This window comes from Vulpes lagopus, chromosome 4 (assembly GCF_018345385.1).
Source record: "Vulpes lagopus strain Blue_001 chromosome 4, ASM1834538v1, whole genome shotgun sequence".
Classification (NCBI taxonomy): Eukaryota; Metazoa; Chordata; class Mammalia; order Carnivora; family Canidae; genus Vulpes; species Vulpes lagopus.
The window spans coordinates 86,472,029-86,494,532 of record NC_054827.1 but is presented as its reverse complement, the minus strand read 5'-3'; the positions used below and the strand labels follow the sequence as shown (position 1 = coordinate 86,494,532).

Genomic DNA, 22,504 nt, shown 5'->3' with positions numbered 1-22,504 from the left:
CCACGTTGGGCTCCCTGCAGGGAGCCTGCTTCTCCCCTTGTGTCTCTGCCTCTGTCTCTCTCATGAATAAATAAAATCTTTAAAAAAAAATAAGTATTATTTGGGTGTTGTGGTAAACTAGGACACAAGATCACGACTGATTTTTAGCCCATCCTAAAATTTTTATCTTATTATATTGAGGACAGGATTCAGAAAGGGAATAAACACTCAATCCTAGCAAATCCCAAAACATACATGAAACTAGAAAAAAGTTACTAACTATATGGTATAAATGTTACTTGAACCCACTGAATAACAGTTTAAGAAAACTGGCAAATCAGTTACCACAGTGAGATTTAATGTAACTTTTCACAGTGGTGGAATCAATCCCTTAAGCAGAGTAAATTATTTTTTTATTTTTTTATTTTTATTAAAGATTTTATTTATTTATTCATGAGAGAGAGAAAGAGAGAGAGAAGGGCACAGGCAGAGGGAGAAGCAGGCTCCATGCAGGGAGCCCGATGTGGGACTTGATCCGGGGACTCCAGGATTATGCCCTGGATGAAGGCAGGTGCCAAACCACTGAGCCACCCAGGGATCCCCGAGTACATTTTTATGTGGGATAAATAACTGCTTATTCATTTTCACTAAATCATCTTTATGATATTAGGCAGCTTGATTAATAATGCTCTACTTATACTATTTTGTCATACACTGACCTCCACCCTAAGAAATGGGACATGATTTTCCTGTGGTGAATTGGTTACAGTACTTACTTGAGGTCTCTGCTGAGAACTATATTAATTCTGTCCTTTAAAGGTCGATTCTTCTCAGGAATAGAGAACCAAGTCTTCCTACCCATAATCACCAAATTCTGTTTACCTAGAAAATCATATAAAAAGAGTATTTTGGGAGTATACATTTATATTTTCATATGCACACACACATACACACACACACAATGGTCATAGTGACATCTAGTGGATCTGTATTAAAAATTAAAATTTAAAAAAGGTTTACCAAAATTTACATTTATCACCCATTTCCTGAATATAGTAACTATTTTTCCCTATGGTGTTATCCAGTTCATATCCAGTATTAAATCTTAACCTATTGCAATCATGTAAAAACAGTGAAGAGCCAAGATTCTGGGGCAAAGTGCTCAAGTTCAATGAATTTGGTTACCTACTAAACAAGTCAAGTTAATCTTCTGTGTCTTACTTTCCTTTTTCATAAAACAGAGATAATAGTAGTTCCTACATCTATGGTTATTGTGGGTATTGAAGACTTAGAACATCTAATAAGACTTGTTAAACTGTTTGATATGATAGTATTATTCCTATTTGTATACTTTATAGGTTTATATTAATAGTCATACTTTTAAAGAAACTATACACATAGCTTTTATTTTTGGCTTAATTACTTAGGGCAAAAATCTTGGAAGTAAGATATCTGGGTCAAAGGAATATATACATTTCTCTAATTCTTGCTGTGTTCTGACAGACTATCAAAAGAAGTGCATGTGTCTGTTTTAAAGAATCACCATTAGCTTGATTTTATTTAAATAAAAAAACTATATGTGGGATGCCTGGGTGGCTCAGTGGTTTACGGCTGCCTTCCACCCAGGGCATGACCCTGGGGTCCCTGGATCAAGTCCCACACTGGGCTCCCTGCATGGAGCCTGCTTCTTCCTCTGCCTGTGTGTCTGCCTCTCTCTGTGTTTCTCATGAATAAAATCTTAAAAAAAAAAAAAAAAACTATTTGTATTTGCAAAATACAAATGCTTAGTAAGACTAAGCATTTTTCTATATTTTGCTTTGTAACTCATAACCAAATATTACCTCCAAATGTTAAGAAAAATTTTTTCCTCTAAGAATTAAAACTCCAGTAATTCATGGTGCCCCCAATTCAGTAGGCATTACATTTTCAAAGACAGAGCTTTGGGTGTCAATTAGGAGATATCAATTATCAAAAACAACAGAGCTATTAGGTGAAGAATTCCTAAAGAAACGGTACTGACGTGGCCTAACAACTAAGGTGGAAATGATAAAAATGAAGAGCAGAGGTAGACATTGGGGGAAAAAAAAAGAAAGAAAAAAGGAAAAAAAAAGCCAACACACCCTTGTTACCCTTTTATCCATTCATCTAAGAAATCCTTCACTGAAAACCGGCAAAAACAAAACAAAACAAAACAAAACAAAAAACCCACGCAGAAAGGCCAGGCATTTGATGCTTTTCCTATTACTAGACTATATTTTGGATTCTAGAGAGTGGTTCATGTCAATTCTGTAAGCTTTGAACCCTTCCTCTCTTGTCTCTACCAGCGACCCAAGTGCCAGGCCCAAGGACCTGTATCTGTCCTGCTAAAGTTATGCTCCATCAACTCCTATCTGACTTATTATTTCTTTTACTCTGCTTTTCCTTCCGCGACCAAATACCTGTCTCCGAGGTTTTAACCAGGTATCCCACCACTACAGTCATTTCCTTGGTTGTCCTCTTCTCTCCAGGGGCTCCATCCATCCATTTCCCTGTACCTGAAGTTACCCTGGATATCCCGCAAAATCCTCAGACCTCTTAATTATCATAATTGCAGGGCAGCCCGGGGGGCTCAGCGGTTTAGCGCCCGCCTTCAGCCCAGGGCCTGATCGGGGACCCAGGATCGAGTCCCACATCGGGCTCCCCGCATGGCGCCTGCTTCTCCCTCCGCCCGTGTCTCTGCCTCTCTCTTTCTCTCTGTGTCTCATGAATAGAAAAAAAAAAAAACCTGCAAACTATTGTCCGCTCCTCGACTGTCCCTGTGCCCACGGATTATTGAGCGGTCATGCGCCGAGGACGGCCCCTTCCCGCGCCCCGCCGTCCTCACCGTCACACGGAGGGTCCCGGGGGCGCTGCGGCGCTCGTGGGGTGGTGGGACTTGCACCCTGTGCGCTGCGCCCCGCCCGCCGCTCCTGCGGGCCCCGGTCCAAGGCCGCGCTCGGCTCGCCCACGCCTGCCCGGCTGCTGACCCCGCCCCGGCCCTCCGCTGCACACCTGCCCACGTATTATCTCAAAACTACTTTTTTTTTTTTTTTAAACTTTATAGAGTGTGACAAATCTTGGGAACTGCAACTCCGTGGGAAGACCAGAGGCCCCGGGTTAACAGGGGCGGCCTTTCATGTCAGTCGCACGTGCCCTGGCACATGGTCCCCGGGCCTCAACCACCTAGAAGTCCCACGTTACCTTCCACGGAGGAGTTCGTGGTCATTCTTTGGAAATACTTGAATTCATTCCTGCAAGTCAAACAGCGTTACTCAGACCATCGTCCCGCGGGCGACAGACGGACAGACGGACAGACAGAGCCGTGGGCAGGAGCGCGGGCTCGCGGGAGGAGGCCTCGCGGGGCAGCAGGGGCGCGCCGCCCTCCCCCCCGCCCGGCGCCCCGGCCGCCCCGGCCCCGCGGCTACCTGAGCGGGGGCCAGGGCAGGTCCCCGTTCCGGCCGATGCCCATGTTCTGGGACACGGCGACGATGCAGTTCAGCGTGCGCACCATGGCGGCGGCGGACACCAGGCAGCCGCTGCCCGCGCCGCGCCCCCGCCCGCCCCGCTCGGCGCGAAGCCGCGGCGCCCCGCCCCCCGCGTCCCGTCCGCGCAGACGAGGCCCCGCCCCGCGCCCCGCGCACGGCAGGGTCATAGCGTGCTCGCGCCCGCGGACGCCGGGGAGCTTCGGCCGCGGGCTCGCGCTCCCGGCTCGGCTCCGGCCTGCCCCGGGCGGGCGCTCCGTGCTCCGCCATGTCGGGCCGGAAGCGTGGCCGTGCCGCCGCCGCCGCCGCCGCCAGCCCAGCCCCTGCGAGGCAAGCGGTTCTGAGCAGATTCTTCCGGCCTACGGGAGGCCTGAAACCCGGCTCGTCCGCCACGGCTGCAGCCGACGGGGCCGCCCCCGCCTCTGCCTCTGCAGCGCCCCCAGCGTCCGCTCTCCCGCCTCAGGTGCCGCCGCACGTGGAGGGTCCGGGGATGGGGCGGGGCTAGCGGGGAGATGGGGGCGGGGCCAGCGCTTGTGGGCGGGGCTAGGGAGCGGGACGTGAGGGGACAGCGCGCGAGAATCAGGGAAACGGGCGGGCGTGAGGGGGGCGGGGCGGGGCGGGGCTCCGGGGGGAGGAGGCGGGAGGCGCCGTGGGGGCGGTGCAGCCGCTGTAGTTTCCCTTGCAGAGGTGTGCGTGGGGCCGGGGCCGCGCGGCTTCTTCAGCACCTCGGGTTTCCTGACTTCGTTCTAACGAGAGTAGGAGCTTCTGGGCAAAGGATGCATCTTTTAACCTCTAGTCTACCTCTCGGCACCTTTAAGAAAAACGTGGATTGGAGGTTGAAGGGGAGCTTCGCCTACCTCCTTTATATATGCTTTGCACGTACAGTTGTGTCCAAGCCTCCAGTTTTCAGCATGCCGCAGCGGTGCTCCGTATTTCTAGCGACCGGGTAAAGGCAGTCGCGGGCGCGGTTCCTCAGTGACGTGGCTTCTTGCACGGAGACCGCGAGGTCCGCTGCGCGGTTCGGGTGGGCTGAGTTCAAGGTGCTGCACAGGAGCGTGGCCCGTCCTTGGATGCTCTGTTGCCTGCCTCCGTTCAGCCGACTGAAGTAGTTCTGCTTCGACCCCTGCCCCCAGGGAGGGGGGAAGAGTGAGCGCTCACTGCGGGTCCCTGGTACAGTGTTTTAAGAACGGAGGACGTGGAAATGATTGCAGACTGCTCGTGGCCACTGGATGACAGTTTAGCTACTTCAAAGCGCTTTTTTTTTTTTTTTTTTAAGATTTTATTATTCATGAGAGACACACAGAGGCTGGGGGAGAAGCAGGCTCCACGCAGGGATCCGGATGCGGGACTCTATCCCAGGACCCCGGGGTCACGACCTGGGCCCAAGGCAGGCGCCAGACCGCTGAGCCATCCGGGCTGCCCTGTTTGTTTAAAGATTTTGTTTAATCCAAAAAAAAAAAAAAAAAGATTTTGTTTAATCATGAGAGATGCAGAGACACAGGCAGAGGGAGAAGCAAGCTGCACATAGGGAGCCTGACGGGGTACTGGATCCCGGGTTCTTTTTTTTTTAATTTATTTATGATAGAGAGAGAGAGAGGCAGAGACACAGGCAGAGGGAGAAGCAGACTCCAAGCACCGGGAGCCCGACGTGGGATTGGATCCCTGGTCTCCAGGATCGCGCCCTGGGCCAAAGGCAGGCGCCAAACCGCTGCGCCACCCAGGGATCCCCTCGATCCCGGGTTCTGGAGGTCACGACCTGGGCGGAAGCCAGATGCCAAACCGCTGAGCCACCCAGGGACCCCCAAAGTCTTCAAAGTCTTGTTCCCTTCATTTGTATTTCTTCCATACAGTGATTTCTCTTCTATTTTTGATTTTTGATGATAGTCTACATTTTCATGAATACATCAAGATTTTATTTTACATCTGCTATTTAGAGGGTATCTTTTGAAGGTCTTATGGTATCTTCCGTGATGAACATAAACCACGTGTGAAGGCGAAACAGTTAAATTACAATTAATATTTCAAAAGTGCTAGTGTTCTTTTGTTGTGTATCTAATTTCACCTTTCCTAAATAAATGAATGTATGTTTTTTTTTTGATGTATGTTTTTTAAAGGTATTTTATTTAGCATAGGTAAGCAGGGTGACTCACGTTTTATAATCGGGGATAGATGAAGGCTGATAAAGAAAGGTATCAGCCTTTGTTCTGCTAGCAGGGTTTGAAGTGCTGAAGCTCATGACCTCCAGTCTCCACGTTGTCTTTCTTGATGGTAAGGAGAGTTCTGAAACTACATGATTCCATGAAGAGGAGATGGCAAGGACCTTGTTATTCAGAAGTAAGGTTTAAGTTGTTGCACATACATCAAGTTTTGAGATAAGAGATAACACATCATTTTCTAATTTAGGTTGCAGAAGTTGGCAGCAGTAAAAAGAGACCACTGGAGAGTGATGGGACTGTTCAAAAGAAAGCGAAGAAAGTCCAAGGAAAGGAAGGAAGAAGTGATTTAGTAATATCTGGGAACTCTGGTGAGTCCTAGGATGGTGATTCTTCATTCTCAGTAGTCATGGCACTGATAACGTATTCTCCAGAGAGCAGAGGAGGTCATTGGAGAGATGGGCCATTTTTTCCTTTATGGAGAAAAGTCTCCATTGTGCTTACGTAGAGTGGCCCCTTCATAAATGGTGGTGTGAGTAGGAGGTTGGGGGAATGGAAGGAGAGCTGGAGTTGTGCAGTTTAGCTCTAATTCTCCCCATTTTCTCTTTTATTCCTCCTAGCTAGTTTCTGTTCTGATTATAAAAGTAATCTTACAAACATTTCAAGCAATACGGAAATCTAGACAATTTCATTGTCTAGAAGGTAGACAATGAGAGACTCCACAATTCTTCCCTTTTAGGGAGGACTACTGGTCATTTTAGGGGGGTTACTGAATATTTTTCCAGGTTTCTCTATACACATCTATATGTACACACAAAGACTCACAAATTACATAATAATAATATAGTTGACCCTTGAATGCAATGAGAGTGAGGGACACTGACAACCTGCACAGTTGAAATTCCATGTAGAACTTTTTGCCTCACCCAAAACCCAACTATTAATAGCCTGTTGTTGACAAGAAACCATACTGGTAACATAAACAGCTGATTAACATATATTCTTATGTTACATATATTATATACCGTATTTTTTACAACAAAGTAAGCTATAGGATAGAAAATGTTAACAAAATCATTAGAGAAAATACATTTACTGTAGTGTACTCTATTAATTGAAAAAAATCCCCATGTAAGTGGATCCTTGTAGTTTATTTAGTTTTTAAAGGTTTTATTTATTCATGAGAGACACAGGCAGAGGGAGAAGCAGGCTCCCTGCAGGGAGCCCAATGTAGGACTCGATTCTGGGACCCTGGGATCACGCCCTGAGCTGAAGGCAGACGCTCAACCGCTGAGCCACGCAGGTGTCCCAGGATCCTTGTAGTTTAAACCATATTGTTTAAGGGTCAGCTGTATTGTATAAATTGTATTATACCATATATACTAATGCAACTGTATCCCCTTGACTGTTTTCCTATTTTTTTTCATGTCTAGTAACTAATTGTTTGGATCATAGATATGTTGGATTCTGTGTTATGTGTTGGGTTTTATGTTGCTTAAAAGAATATTGAATATGCATTTTTTTTTTTATATTTAAACCTCTTGCTGAGTGAAGTAAGTCAATCGAAGAAGGACAGTGTATGTTCTCATTCATTTGGGGAATATAAATAATAGTGAAAGGGAATATAAGGGAAGGGAGAAGAAATGTGTGGCAAATATCAGGAAGGGAGACAGAACATAAAGACTCCTAACTCTGGGAAATGAACTAGGGGTGGTGGAAGGGGAGGAGAGCGGGGGGTGGGGGTGAATGGGTGACAGGCACTGAGGGGGACACTTGACGGGATGAGCACTGGGTGTTATTCTGTATGTTGGTAAATTGAACACCAGTAAAAATTAATTTATTAAAAAAAATAAACCTCTTTTCACATGAGAATTGTACCTTGTCTCCTGCTAATCTTGTATCTGGAATAATGTATATTTGAATCTCTTTCAAATTACTCTCCCCTTTTCAAAATGTATACTTGAGTCAATCTTCAAAAAATACATAATTAAATATAAATATGAAAAGCTTTAAACTCTTAGGAATAGACAAAACATAATTCTTGCCTTCAGAGTATTTTTCTTTTATAGGAAAGGTAAGAGGTGATAAATGCTGACCCTTTTTCATTATATTTAATAGTGGCTACCTAACAGGATTACCCTAAAGGAAAAAAAAAATAATGTATTCCAGCATATAGTAGATAGTAGACAGTAAATGATAGTTTTGTTTCTTTTATGGATTGCTTATTTATGAATAACTGTCAGTTGGCAGACTGTGATAAATGCTATGGAGAAATGTGATGCTATAGGAACATAGACAAAAGATGATTGTAGCCTAGGGGAGTTAGCAGAGAGTTTCATGATAAAGTAGTTTTGAGAGGGATCTTAAAGAATAAGTATGATTTTGATGTGGAAATTGGGATTAAGGGCATTGCAGGGAGAGAGTTGCCATGAGTAAAGCTGTGGAGGCTGGACAGCAGGTGTGTTGGAGCAGGGTGGTGATTGGCCTTCCTTGGTGAGCCCCTGGTATCAGCATCTCGAGGTCTTTCCCCTTGAGCTGATCAGTTTCTCTGGTCTGGAGTCTTCCCTGCTCTTGGTTGGGGTGGGGAGCTCTGGCTGCCTGTGTTCCGAGAGCTCATGAGGAAGAGGCTGGGTTTTTCAGCCTACGGTAAAACCCTATTCCCATTATTCCTCTGGCTTAGGCACAGTACTCTGTCTTAGGTGTGCCTGTTTTACCTTTTCCAGAGAAACCTCCAGTTCTCTGCTGAGGTGGAGAAAGCACAGCTGCCCTTGAGCTTGCCATGAGTTAGGGGTCTAGGGATCAACTTGCTTTGAGCCAATCTTCTTTATTTTAGAACCTCCCTGTAGTACATAATTGTATTGCTGCCCAGATTCCTGGGCCTTAGGCATTTTGTGTTATAAATGGTATTGGTTTTTGTTTTTTTTTCACTAGTGATTTAGGATTTAGCTTTCAGGTGTCCTAAACTGGTTATTCTTCCATTTTTTCCTAGTTTCAGATATTTTATTTGCACTTGTCTCCCCTCTCATTCTGTTCTCATGTACTTCTCTCTAAAAGAAAAACCCTCCTGTAGTTTGTAATGGGCTTTTAGGACCCAGTGAAATTACTTGTATATTTGAGTATGCTCTATTTACCCTCAATCCAAATGTCTCTTTATTTCCTTACCACGTTGTAGTTAGATTCATTGCTTTAGTGAGAAGTTCCCTTTTTAAAAATCCTACACTAGTTATGAATTGACATTTGAGAACAAAATACTATTGTTTTATTTTCTTCTGATTTGCTAAGAGCCAAAGAAATGTCTGAGGACCAAGACTGTTTTAAAGTCTCTGGAAAAATTGAAACAGTTCTGCTGCGCTTCTGCCCTTGCTCAAAATAGAGTCCAGACAGTGCCTCTTCAGGAGAGATTTGCAGTTTTGCCAAAATGTACTGATTTTGACGATATCACTCATCTACGTGCAAAGAATGTAATTTCTTCTGAAGATTCCAAATCTCATATTAATCAAAAGGTATGTGTTGTGTAGGTATATATCCAGTTACTCAAATCACAGGTGCTGAGGTGCCATGAGGTTCACACAAGCTTGGCTAATCATCCGAATTAGCTGTGGGAACTTTCGCATTTTAGTTTATTTTTTAAGTCTGTAGAGATTCTGATTTACTATTTATTAAGGAAGGAGGAATTGGTTTATATTAGAACAAAACAAAAGCCTCCCAGGTGATACTGATGTACAGCCTGGATTAGGAGCTATTGACTTGGGGAGGATTCTTGATAATTAATACAAGCGCTGTGTTTTATAATCATGATTAGCCTAGAAGTTCGCAGGCAATGCATAGGGGTTTCGAGGTTTTTTTTTTTTTTTTTTTTAAGATTTTATTTATTTATTCATGAGAGACACACAGAGAGAGGCAGAGACACAGGCAGAGGGAGAAGCAGGCTCCATGCAGGGAACCTGACGTGGGACTCTATCCCAGGTCTCCAGGATCGTGCCCTGGGCGGAAGGTGGCGCTAAACCGCTGAGCCACCCGGGTTGCCTGGGGTTTTGAGGTTTTTAGTTGAAAATTTGGTGATATAAAGTAAATTCAAAGGTAAACCAAATGTATATGGCTCTTTCCTTCCACTATTAGATATTAATGTTTTTTAACATTGCAAAATTGGGGAGTTTAACATCATTAACATTTACATTTTAGAACAGTGATTCTTAGCCTAGCTTTAAATTAGAATCCCTTGGAAAACTTGAAAAATAAAAACTGATAACAAAAACCTTTCTTCAGAATCATGTTGGTCTTCACAGAGTATGAATATTGTGTTAAAGCTCTCATTTTAACGTGTAGCTGTGGTTGCAAGGCATTGAATTAGAGAAATATTTCCTTTTTTCTTTTTTTAATGAAAAACTGGATTTTTTAAAAGTTGTGGACTAAAAGTTATGGATTTTTTACTCAGAAAAATACACCAACACAACTTTGTAATTTTCAGAAGTTTACACTCCTTGCCACCACGTGTCCAGGTTCATGATCTCCTCCTTCATCCAAGCTGAGACTTATTGTAGGTCATCAGGAAAACAGGCATTTTTGTTTTTAATCTCTTAATACTTAGAAGCAGTTCACCTGAGTGTAGTCATAAACTATAGATATCAAAAAGTTTGTTTTTTAAAGCTCATTTTATTAATTGGAGAGTTTACCCTAAGGCTTCATGGGAGCTTATTTACTATTTATACATAAAATGACACCTTGGTATTTCTGATTCACAGCACTTTAGAAGTCACCAGTTAGAAGGGACACCTAGAAGTGTAGTACATGGACGTCTTTACAAGAGATAGCTGACTGATGGCATGGAAGGACACAGATGAATGGTAAAAAGCTACTAAGTGAAATTAAATGGCCAGGGTCCAGAGCCATTAATGTGGGAGTCAACAACTCCATAAGTCTTGATAGATTTTGAAATTCCTATTATCTTTCATTGTCAAGACAAAGTTAAATTGAGTTCAGAATTCCATCTCAGAAAAAAGAGTGTAATATATCTGGGAAATATTTCTACCCAAATGGTGAAGAGAAAAAGTTGCTTAATACTCAAGTGTTCAGATAGACTTGTTAGTATGCTATATGCAAATTTTTTTCTGCATGCCTCCTCTCATTCCATATGTGAATAAAATATGAAGTAAGAACTTTTTTTCCCTAGGAAATACATTTTTCTTAAGGTATTGATTAACTATTACAATATGTAGTATTCCTGGATTTTACATAAAAGACATGGAAACCAAATAGAGAATCCATCAAAGTTCAAAGTAAATGCATTCTTTCATCTGATACATTGACCTACTTTCCTGTTGCCACACCTCACCATCTCATTTCTGATCTTTGGAGATTTGTTGGGCTACACTATTTGGATAATTTATATCTGTACTTACTATTTCAGCTAAGCCAAAAAATTTTTTTTTAAGGTTTAGCAACTGTAAAGTACATGTTGCTGGGCTTTCTCTTGGACCAGGGTTCCCTCCCTTGGCCATAGGGCATTTCTTTTTTTCTTTTCTCTTCCCCTGCTAATCACTAGCCTTTTTTCTTTCTCTCTCTTTTTTTTTTTTTTTTTTTTTTTTTTAAGATTTATTTATTTATTTGTGAGGGAAGAGGGAGAGTAAAAGAATCTACGGCAGACTCCCCACTGAGCATTGAGCCCAGAACCCATTGCAGGGCTCCATCCCAGGACCCTGAAATCATGACCTGAGCTAAAATCAGGAGTCATACGCTTAACTGACTGAACCATCCAGGTGCCCCTGATCACTAGTCTTTTATTTTTTATTTCATTTTATTTTTTAAAGATTTTATTTATTTATTTATAGACACAGGCAGAGACACAGGCAGAGGGAGAAGCAGGCTCCATGCAGGGAGCCCGACGTGGGACTCAATCCGGGGTCTCCAGGATCACACCCCAGGCTGTAGGCGGCGCCAAACCGCTGCGCCACCAGGGCTGCCCGATCACTAGTCTTTTAAAGATTATTATTTTTGTTAGTAATGTCTACACCCAACATGGGGCTCAAACTCAAAACCACAAGACCAAGAGTTGCACAGTTTTCTGACTGAGCCAGCCCACACCCTTGATCACTAGTCTTTTAGGCCTGATTTTTAATTCTAAGCGTAGCTGATAAATTTTTAGGTGATGGCAGTCATAGTGACAGCTACAAGTCGAATTTATTCTACAAATTTGTCTCATTTTACCTTTCGTATAAGTAAGTCTCAAAAGCAAGGAATTTGCCTTAAGCTCTAAACTGGAATTGATTATGGTTTTCACATACGAAGGTAAGGATAGCAGGCGTATTAATGTTGAAATGTGACCTTGTGCTTTATACTTTCCAAAAGCTCTCTGTCATATCTCTTTACCAAAAAAATCATGCTTCTTTCTTGTAATCAAGATTTATGGAATGTACTATCTTTTAGACTGTGCTTGGAAATTTGAAACATTAAGTGCAGCTGTAGCTAACTGTTGTCATGCTTATTAAAAATGGTTTTACCTACTGTTAAGAGAGAGACATTTGTGCCTACTCACCTTTTGTGCCTTACACATCTAGGAGTAAAGAAGAAAAAGAAAAATGTTAATTACAATGGATTTAATGAAATAAAATTTAAAAAGAGGTGTATAAAACTTTAAAATGTTTAGGCTTTTAAAATTTACTTAAATAGGGGCACCTGGGTGGCTCAGTCATTTGGGCATTTGCCTTCAGCTCAGGTCGTGATCCCGGGGTCCTGGGACTGAGCCCCACTTTGGGCTCCCTGCTCAGTGGGGAGTCTGCTTCTCCCTCTGCTGCTCCCCCTGCTTGTGCTCTCTGTCAGATAAATAGATAAAATCTTTAAAAAATTTTGCTTAATTACACAGTAGTATAATTTGGCTTTTTTTGTTTGTTTTTAGTCATTTACTCTGAAAAAAAATTTCAAACCTGCAAAAAAAGTTCAACGAGCTATACTGTGTATTCCTGTAAACTTTCACTTAGATTCATCATTTGTTAGGTTTGTGGCGAATTTGCATTCTCTCTCTGAAAAGTATTATTATGATTAATACTTTCTAAACTATAAAACTCTTTTGATTGCCAGGATAAGACGCTTTCTGATCTCAGTCCTTTTGGATCATCATGCACGGGTAATGACGATTTACAGAAAACGCCAGATCCTAAACCATCTAACAAACGGACCAAAAGCATTTACACACCTTTAGAATTACAATACATAGAATTGAAGCAGCAGCAGAAAGATGCAATTTTGTGTGTGGAATGTGGATATAAATATAGATTTTTTGGGGAAGATGCAGAGGTAAGTTATTTTTTCAAACACTGCCTTATATTTTTCTTGTCTACCCTTAAATGTTTTCTGATATTTTTGTTTCATTTTTTGACTTTGTGAGAAAGTTAATGTGATCAGTCACTTTTTAAAATGCTGTCATTTAAAGTAAAAACTAAAAATCAACACAGGTGAACTTGGTGGGTGGGAAGGGAGTGAGGAACCCCTTGTGGAATGTCCCGCCCTTTCTCCATGATGCTTATCCAGCGCCTTTCATTCATTGCAAGGTGATTGGATGAATCAGATAGAGAATGAGTCAGAATCATGTATTTATATTTCCTGATGAAGACTCAAGCAAGAAAAAACTTTGAGATGGCCCGTTTACTCTTAATTTATCAATTTTGATAGCCTGGAAGGTAGTTACATCTCATTGGAAGAACACATTGACTGCCAGCTGCCCATACAAAGTGTTTGAAGTCTCACAGTCTCTTTGTACGTCAGTTGTCTTGCTGTTAGTCTAAGTTGATTTTGCATTTAGTTTTGAGGTATTTGATGTGGGCCGAAGTTAAGGTTAAAAGTGAATTTGAACATTTAGTGGGCAAGTTTAGGGACAGCATTGCTGATGATGTTTTGTTGGAGTCATGTGTGATTGTGATGTTGCACAATTTTAGGTCCATATCATCAGACGTCATCAAAGAGTGATGAGGTAGTACATCTAGCATCGACCTCATGGATAGGAAGTAAAGACTTAGCCAACTTTTTTCTTCCGGCTTGTAAAATACTGTTGTGGTATGAAAACGGTGTTCTTTAGTTCAGCTGGCATCATGTTGTGTTTGATGTTAAGAGGCTAGAGTTTGAAACAGCATGTTGGCATTGTGTAGGTAAAGGAGTGAAAGGAAATGCTATTCTCTCGCCTTCTCTGCAGGTTGAGTGGTAGGTTTAGCCTTACTATAGTAAAGGCTGGTGTTTTCTGACCCTGCCATGAGGAACTAATACAGTTCAGAGATGGGTGGGGCAGGGGCGTGAGAGTGTTAAAATGAGAGTTCCATGGCTCCAGGGGGCAATAGCTGAGCCATCTTTCTCTCCAGAAAGAAGTGGGTAGTCAGGAGGTGCTGCCTGGTTCACATTCTTGTCATTTATGCACCGTGCATTAGCTAAGCAGACCAGGGGTTCTCTTCTCACTGCCTCAAAGATGCCCTCTGTCCAAATGGCTTCAGAATTTATGTATGTTAGTATCTCCTGGTTTTCAGTTATGTGTACATACTTTGTAGCAAACTCTTAAAGTCTCACACTCTTAAATGGTCCTTGTGCAGGGAAAGCTCAGCACTTTCAGGTTTTGATAGATCTAGGGGCAGAGAAGACCTGTCATATTTTTCCATGTCTTTTGTAATACTGATGATGGCCCTGAGGTTAGGCCATGGGAACTGCCAAAAATAGATTAAACCATAGGCTTCTGTATGGGGAAGTCTTTTAAATTTCTTATTGATATACCACACAGAGAAGTGCACAAATCCTAAGTGTATATCTTTTTTTTTTAAATATTTATTTATTTATTTATTTATTTATTTATTTATTTATTTATTTATTTATGATAGAGAGAGAGAGAGAGAGAGAGAGAGAGAGAGGGGCAAAGACACAGGAAGAGGGAGAAGCAGGATCCATGCTCGGAGCCCGACATGGGACTTGATCCTGGGACTCCAGGATTGCGCCCTAGGCCAAAGGAAGGCGCTAAACCGCTGAGCCACCCAGGGATCCCCCTAAGTGTATGTCTTGATGGACTTTTAGCAAAGTGAGCAAACACCACACAGGGACTCTTGAGAGGGAAATTTATTGATAACTCTCTTTTTAAATTTTTTAGATTGCAGCCCGGGAGCTCAATATTTATTGCCATTTAGATCACAACTTTATGACAGCAAGCATACCTACTCACAGACTATTTGTTCATGTACGCCGCCTCGTGGCAAAGGGATATAAGGTCAGTTTTGGCTTTGACTTGCATGAATGGGGGATTGGATTACCTGTTTGATAACATGGAAGGTTGGAATTGGAATTGGGCATCTGGGAAATGAAAGTATGTCACAGTGATTAGTGTTATATCTTTATGAGTTTTTAGGGTACTAGAATTTTAAGGTAAATTTAAAAAAAACCTCTGTGATAGTGTGTTGTAGTGATTTATCTGCACTTGCCAGCTCCTTGTGCTTTTACTAAGTCCTACATCTGGACGTTGTGAACAGATTTATTTTACATGTTTCAGAATTAATCTTTTAAAGTCTTCAAATGTATTTCTTTAAACAATTTCCATCACGTATGATATTCAGTATTTATTTTTGTTGAAGGTGGGAGTCGTGAAGCAAACTGAAACTGCAGCATTAAAGGCTGTCGGGGACAACAAAAGTTCACTGTTCTCCCGGAAATTGACTGCTCTTTATACGAAATCTACACTTATTGGAGAAGATATCCTTTTTGGATAGGAATTTTTTCTCTTAAATGTTATGAAGGCTTTGTTTTAACTGACATTTTTATTTAACTGTTCTTTGAATGGGTGCCTTTCTGATGAGATAAAGTGGTCTGGTTACTTTGATATTTGGTTAGTGACTACTGAAGAGGGAAGGATTGTAGTGGCTGGAAACAAGCATTTTCAAATGCAACGGTAAAAGGGGAGTTATCATACTTTAAGAGCAAAAAAAGAGAGCCTGGTGAAAGATGATAGCAGGTCCACAATTGATTTGAGTTGCATCTTCTCTAGATTGGGCAATGGTTAGATGCTTAGGGCCGATATGCTCCTCTGGATCTTTATGAGGTAAGACCTAAAAAAAAAAAAAAAGAAAAAAAACTAATTAACTTCATAATGTGAAAAGAAGACTACAAAGTTAGCACAGTTAATTGCTTATAAAGGATAATAGTGGGCCATCCTCATTAATTGTTAGCTTAATAAAAATTTTATTAATTTTTTTTTTTTTTTAGAAAGTTGAGGGGAGGGGCAGAGAGAATCTTAAACAGACTTCACACTGAGCACGGAGCCGTATGTGGAGCTGGATCTCATGACCCTGAGGTCATGACCTGAGCTGAAACCAAGATTTGGATGCTTAACTGACTGCGCCTCTCAGGCGTCCCAAAAATTTTATTAGTTTTGAAAATAGATTGTAGGTGAAGCTTTCTTGCTTTGATAGAATCCTTGGTGTATACAGTGATTGCCCCCTAATTTTATGGTCATTCATGAATTAAAATGAATTTTTAAAAAAATTTTTAAAGATTTTATTTATTTATGAGTGACAGAGAGAGAGGGGCAGAGACACAGGCAGAGGGAGAAGCAGGCTCCATGCAGGGAGCCTGACATGAGACTCAATCCTGCGTCTCCAGGATCACACCCTGGGCTGCAGGCGGCGCCAAACTGCTGTGCCACTGAGGCTGCCCTAAAATGAATTACTTGAAACAAAATTATTCTAATAGCAAATTCATAAAATTCTAATTTTTAAAAACCAGGGGCTCCTGGGTGGCTTAGTTAAGCGTCTGACTCTTGATTTAGACTTAAGTCATGATCTCAGGGTTGTGAGAGCTAGTTCTGCATCAGGCTCTGCACTGGCTGTGGAGCCTGCTTAAGATTCTCTTTCCATCTGCCTCTGCCCCTCCCCACCTCTAAGAAAAAAAAAAAAATACAAAAACCCAACTAAATAACTGTATGTGAAATGGGACAAAGATTCATTTTAAAAATGTTTTCTATGTGATGGAGTCGGGTCTCAGTAAAAAAAAAAAAAGTAAGGATAAGGTCTTAAGAGATACAGTATAGTGTGAAGGCAATTTCTTTTATGGTTTATTACAAACCTACTTATTTAGAGGCCTGCTTAGCTTCTACCCAAATTATGAGGACCATTTTGTTCCAGGAATATCATGAATAGAACAGCTATTACTCAGAGTAGACCTCAAATCATTAACAGTTCTGTGCTCTTCTGAGCTGATCAGGCCATAAGAAACTGGCAATTTTATTGCTTCTTTTGCCTGAACTTGAGTTTCTTACTGAAGCCTGCTTCTAAAATGGTACACCTCCCTGCTTCTTTTTGCTGTGGCCCTTACCTGCTGATACCTAAGTTAATTGTTTTCAGATTGACTTCTGAAAGTGTTCCAAATCAGCATTTATCCCTGAGAATTTAATTAATGGACTCAACTATACACACACGCACAGTTTGTTTTCTTTTTTTATGTCTTTTAAAAATTTTCTTGCTCTTTCTGAGAGCTTTAGGCACTTTAAGGGAGGAAAGTAATTTTACTATTTTAGTATATTCATGCTTTGACTTGTGGAATTAAGCATTTTGGGATTGTTAAGGATTCAAGTCTTAGTATTATCTAAGTAAAGAAGATGATTAATATTGAGGCTTTCACAGAGGGCACTCTCCTAGGCCTTTCAGGAAGTGAGAAGATAATAGTTGTCCTTATAAACCTCATATCTTAGGGAGGGTAAGTCATGTAACTATGATCAGTGTCAGAAGAATGAATGCTGTATGGAAGATTTTGCAGAGAGCAAAGACATCTGGGAAAATAAACCATTATTTTATAGCAGAAAGCAGTTAATATTAATGGGAATGTAACATATTATTTTCTTTAACGATTATTACATGTGAATCCTTTAGTCAAGCTGGATGATGCTATAAATGTTGATGAGGTAATGACTGATACTTCTACCAGCTTTCTTCTGTGTATCTGTGAAAATGAGGAAAATGTTAAGGACAAAAAAAAGGGGAACATTTTCATTGGAATCGTGGTAAGTACTTTGTAGGTAAAGACAAATGATAGATATTCATGGTATCTCTGTGAGTACTCGTGTGATTTACAATGAGACTATCTGATGTCGTGTGCCCTCAAATAATTGTACTAGAAAAACATTTTCCTTACAATTTTATATGTTAAATCACAATTTTACATGTTACATATAACAATTTTATATGTTAAAATTTTCTCTTATGGCTGCTTGGCACTCTGTGCTATGGGGACATCCAGGTACTACTTTCTGTCAATATGTTCTCAGAGTTTAGGGTTTAAGAGGGACACAGTGACAGGTGTGGGTATGGGATAAGAAACAGCGAAATAAAACACTAAGCCAACACATGCACAGATAGTGAAGGGTTTAACAAGTTTCCTCTAGGGATTTTTTTTTAATTTTTAAAAAAAATTTATTTATGAAAGTCACACACACACACACACACAGAGAGAGAGAGAGAGAGAGAGAGAGAAATAGGCAGAGGGAGAAGCAGGCTCCATGCACCGGGAGCCCGATGTGGGATTCGATCCCGGGTCTCCAGGATCACGCCCTGGGCCAAAGGCAGGCGCCAAACCGCTGTGCCACCCAGGGATCCCTCCTCTAGGGATTTGAAATTAAACACATGATTATGGGATTGTTGTATATAGATTTGGAGGAAAGGGAATGGTTAGGGGCAAATGATACTTGGTGAATACAAAACTCCATATTTAATTAACATTAGGAATACATACAGCTATTTTTTTGGAGAAATACAATGTGTGAATTATAGTTTTATTGATTTTTGCCCTCTAGCAATCTGTGAATAAATTCACCCATTTACAGACCTTTCTGGACTTGCTCAAAACCTTAAACTTTTTAGTGTACCCTTCAGAATTATTAGACTCCTTAGTTCTGTTGTAGGTGAAGCAAAAAACTAGGACTCCTTGCCTAAATAATAAGTAATTCTCTCTGTGTTTTCCAACTTTTGCAGTCAACTGTAATATCAGCAAAAATTCTTACAACCCAGATGTCTCCAGAGTACTTCTTAATACCTTATTCTGGTTGGATAACTCTGTGCTAACTTGATATTTGCTTAGCCAATAAACCTTTGTCTTGGGGAGTTAGCATTACTGTTGAGTGGCTCTAAATGATTTCTTTTTTATCCTTGAGAAGTACTTTTTATCTAGCCACAGGCAGTTGAGTCTATTTACGAATAGTAAGATTATTTGTGTTTAAGCTTTAACATATATAATGTGCTATTTTATATTTACCCAAAACTGAGTCTAAAGAATAGAGTTAAGGGGCACCTGGCTGGCTCAGTGTTTGAGCATCTGCCTTCGGCTCAGGTCGTGATCCCCAGGTCCTGAGATTTGAGTCCTACATCAGGCTTCCCACAGGGAACCTGCTTCTCCCTCTGCCTGTGTCTCTGCCTCTCTCTGTGTGTCTCTCATGAGTAAATAAAATCTCAAAAAAAAAAAAAAAAAAAAAGAGTTGATAGTATACAACTCCTGCTTTGTGCTTAGTGCTTGCTGCCGGTGTTAATCATTGTGTTTGAATTGGTATGTGAGAAAATGAGAAATGATAGTTTGCTTCTCAGGAATTTTCTTGGGTCCTGTCCTTGAATTCAGTGACCAGTTTTGGACTTATGACATATAAAGCTCTGAGTCCAGGCTGCCCCCCTGTCTTGAGCTCTAGCCTCCTGCATGCAACTTTTTGTTGGGCATGGCACTCAGAATTTGTCCTCACTCCTCAAACTCAGTATGGCTGCAATGGATCTCTTTTTTTACCCTCAATGCTATTTTTTTTTTTTTTTTTTAAGATTTTACTTATTCATGAGAGAGAGAGAGAGAGAGAGAGGCAGAGACACAGGCAGAGGGAGAAGGCAGGTTCCATGCTGGGAGCCCGATGTGGGATTCCAGGATCATGCCCTGGGCCAAAGGCAGGCGCTAAACCGCTGAGCCACCCAGGGATCCCCCTTCAATGCTATTCTTGCTGGGTTTTTCCCTGTTGTGATGTCACATGTTCCTCTGTCACTACCTAGGAGTTACCTTTTGGATAACTGGCAGTCTGAAATTAAAGGTTTTAGTGTTGCTAGTACTACAGCGATTAGGCCCTCTACCATTACTCCAGGCAGTGCACTGTTTTATACAGACTAACTTCAGGTTTCTTAGTGTCACATATCACATAGTGATAGATGTTGCGGGCCTTGTAATATAGACCATTTCTCTGATTTAAAAAAGGCAAAGGGGAATTTATACTTGACCTCTGTAGCTAACTTTTGTAAATGTTTGGTTTGTAGACTGGGAGATTATTTATGTATACTACTATATTTTATAATCCAACTATCTGGGCAATAGAGAAGGCCTCTCAGATAGAATTAGGGAAATTCCTTGAGCCAAAAATGAGGGACTTCAAAAAAAAAATCATAAAATATTCATAAGAAAAAATTCGTAAGACAGAGTGCATAATTAGTAATTACAGTAATGTGAAACAACCCCCAGGTCAGGAACTATAATACTGCCTAGAGAAAGACTCCCTTTAGCAGAGGTAATTGTAATCCAGACTTTTATGATAATAATGTCCTTGCTTTTAGTTCTAGTTTTACCACCTTCAACTATATACAAATGTAAATACATTGTATCTTTTTGGGTCTTCTTTTGTTTACAAACTACAATTTGTATACTATTTGTATAGGAGATATATTTGCATGTGTTATTGTAGTAGTTTTTTCATTGTCATTGCTATATTTCATTTTATGATTTACACTTTATTCATTCTTGATAGATATGTTGGTTCTTTTTAGTTTTGGTTTTATAGAGAATGCTTTTTATAAACCTTTTTGTGCATATCTTGTGGTATACACACCTCTGGGGTATATACCTAGGGGAGGATATGCTAAGTTATGAGTATGGGTGTTCACAACTTTCCTCAGAAATATGAAATATGTTTTCCCAAGAGGCTGTGTCAGTTGACTTTCTGTCGGCAGTGTTTGAGTATAGGGATGAGTGTAGCTAATCACCGTCAGTAACTAGCGCCATGCATTTCTTAAGCATTAGCAGTAGACAAGAGTGGAGTGAGCCACATGAACCTTGCCTCCACCACTTTATCACCTGAGCCTTGCATAGATTACTTAACTTTTTACCTCTTCCAAGCCACGATTTTTTTGAAAAAAAGTTGATTTGGAAGCAGAGCTTGTCTTTGCGATGGCTTGGGTTGATAGAGGGTAGCTTTAGTTTTCATGGTTATTTCCCTGGATATAACTTGGGATTCATTCAAAATTTGTTATTTTTGTTATTGTTTTTTTTTTTTTTTTTGCAAAAATTAGACTTTTTATTAATTTTATGTAATGAAATAGAAACTTACTTCTGTGATGGCCATGTTACTAGCAACATGTTACTTTTAGTGCTGGCAACTGCTATTTGTATAGTACTGTATAATTTATAAAGCATTCACCTTTGTTCTATGATTTGACCCTTGCAGTTACCTGAACATGAAAGTAGGCTGATTTATTCCCACTTACAGAGGAGGAAACTGAGGGTTTGGGGGTTTGTCAGAGTCATTCTGTCAGGTTTGTTGAATCTAAGACTTAACTCAGAGTATCTCTAAAGTTCCTCTAGCATAGCTTAGATATTGGTGAGTCTGACTTACTACATAAGAATTTTGGAAACTACACAGGTATTTAAACACTTTAGAAATGGACTACATACTAAAGAATATATCCTCTTTACTGTTTCCATGTTTATAATGTGTTAAGGTTATAATTGGGAAAAATATTTTTTCTGTGTCATCGTATATTTGTTTTTAGGGAGTGCAGCCTGTCACAGGTGAGGTTGTGTTTGATAGTTTCCAAGACTCTGCTTCCCGTTCGGAGCTAGAAACTCGGATATTGTGCCTGCAGCCAGTGGAGATGCTGCTTCCCTCACGCTTGTCAGAACAGACAGAGACACTTGTCCACAGAGCCACAGCTGCTAGGTAAGTTGGCACATCATGGGAAAATAACACTGATTTTGAAACTCATGTTTATTTCCCAAATTGGTACTTCCTAAACTTATTAAGATTGTTAAAAAGTTTTTACTTAGAAAAATATTTTAACAGTAGTCATGGAAATTAAAAAAAAAATTTTACCCATATCACCTAAATGTAGGCCTTTTTTTTTTTTTTTAAGATTTTATTTATTTATTCATGAGATACACAGAGAAAGAGAGAGACATAGAGACACAGGCAGAGGGAGAAGTAGGCTCCCCAGAAGGAGCCCGATGTGGGACTCAGTCCCGGATCCCAAGATCATGCCCTGAGCCGAAGGCAGACGCTCAACCACCGAGCCACCCAGGCGTCCCAATGTAGGACTTGTAAAGGGGTTTAATATTAGTTGGTAATTAATCTTCAGTTTCTGGAGATGATTTAGAGTTCATTTCTTATAAAGGTTAAATAATTTTGAAAATACTTTATGCTGCAAGTTTTAATTTGTGGCTGTCTAGAAATTTTAAATATTAGATCTAAGGTCACACTTCTTATTTATGAGGCGGTATGCTAAGCACCGTGGCATACGGAGGAAGAGGATGTGGCTGTGGTCTATGTCTGGGAGAGTTTATAATCCAGGAGGAGAGGCAGATGTGTACATACCTAACTGGATTCCTAAAGTGACAAACATGAAGGTACCTTTTTGGGACCATTCCATACTGCCACCTAGAGGAGTGGCAAGGGAGAAAAGATGCTGGAAAGGTGGGCTGGGGCTCCATTGGAGAGGATTCTATATTGAGAAATTTGGACTTTAGACCAGGCAGGAGAGCCCATAAAGATTGTTATTTAGTAGGTTGACAAATCAACTAGGAAATCAAACTACTTGATTAAGTGGAGTTTCATGTATTTTTTTATTCTTTAAG

The 22,504-nt window shown here is 40.9% G+C and overlaps 2 protein-coding genes across 4 annotated transcripts in view; one reads left to right on the top strand and one right to left on the bottom strand.

Annotated features, from left to right (window-relative positions):
• Positions 1-3,739, bottom strand: part of DHFR (dihydrofolate reductase) — a 31,564-nt gene extending 27,825 nt beyond the window's left edge. The window contains exons 1-3 of one of the 3 annotated variants that reach the window (XM_041752204.1): positions 3,423-3,739; positions 3,199-3,248; positions 756-861 (exon numbers count right to left, since the gene is read on the bottom strand). In XM_041752204.1, coding sequence (XP_041608138.1) covers positions 756-861; positions 3,199-3,248; positions 3,423-3,649 — 383 coding nt within the window. In that variant the 5' untranslated portion in view covers positions 3,650-3,739. The remainder of the gene's footprint in view (positions 1-755; positions 862-3,198; positions 3,249-3,422) is intronic. The other 2 variants (XM_041752203.1, XM_041752202.1) reach the window with 2 other exon arrangements.
• Positions 3,740-3,747: 8 nt separating this feature from the next.
• Positions 3,748-22,504, top strand: part of MSH3 (mutS homolog 3) — a 184,556-nt gene continuing 165,799 nt past the window's right edge. The window contains exons 1-8 of the mRNA XM_041752206.1: positions 3,748-3,942; positions 5,883-6,003; positions 8,915-9,135; positions 12,707-12,922; positions 14,748-14,864; positions 15,226-15,343; positions 17,500-17,645; positions 21,427-21,593. Of these exons, the coding sequence (XP_041608140.1) occupies positions 3,748-3,942; positions 5,883-6,003; positions 8,915-9,135; positions 12,707-12,922; positions 14,748-14,864; positions 15,226-15,343; positions 17,500-17,645; positions 21,427-21,593 (1,301 nt within the window). The remainder of the gene's footprint in view (positions 3,943-5,882; positions 6,004-8,914; positions 9,136-12,706; positions 12,923-14,747; positions 14,865-15,225; positions 15,344-17,499; positions 17,646-21,426; positions 21,594-22,504) is intronic.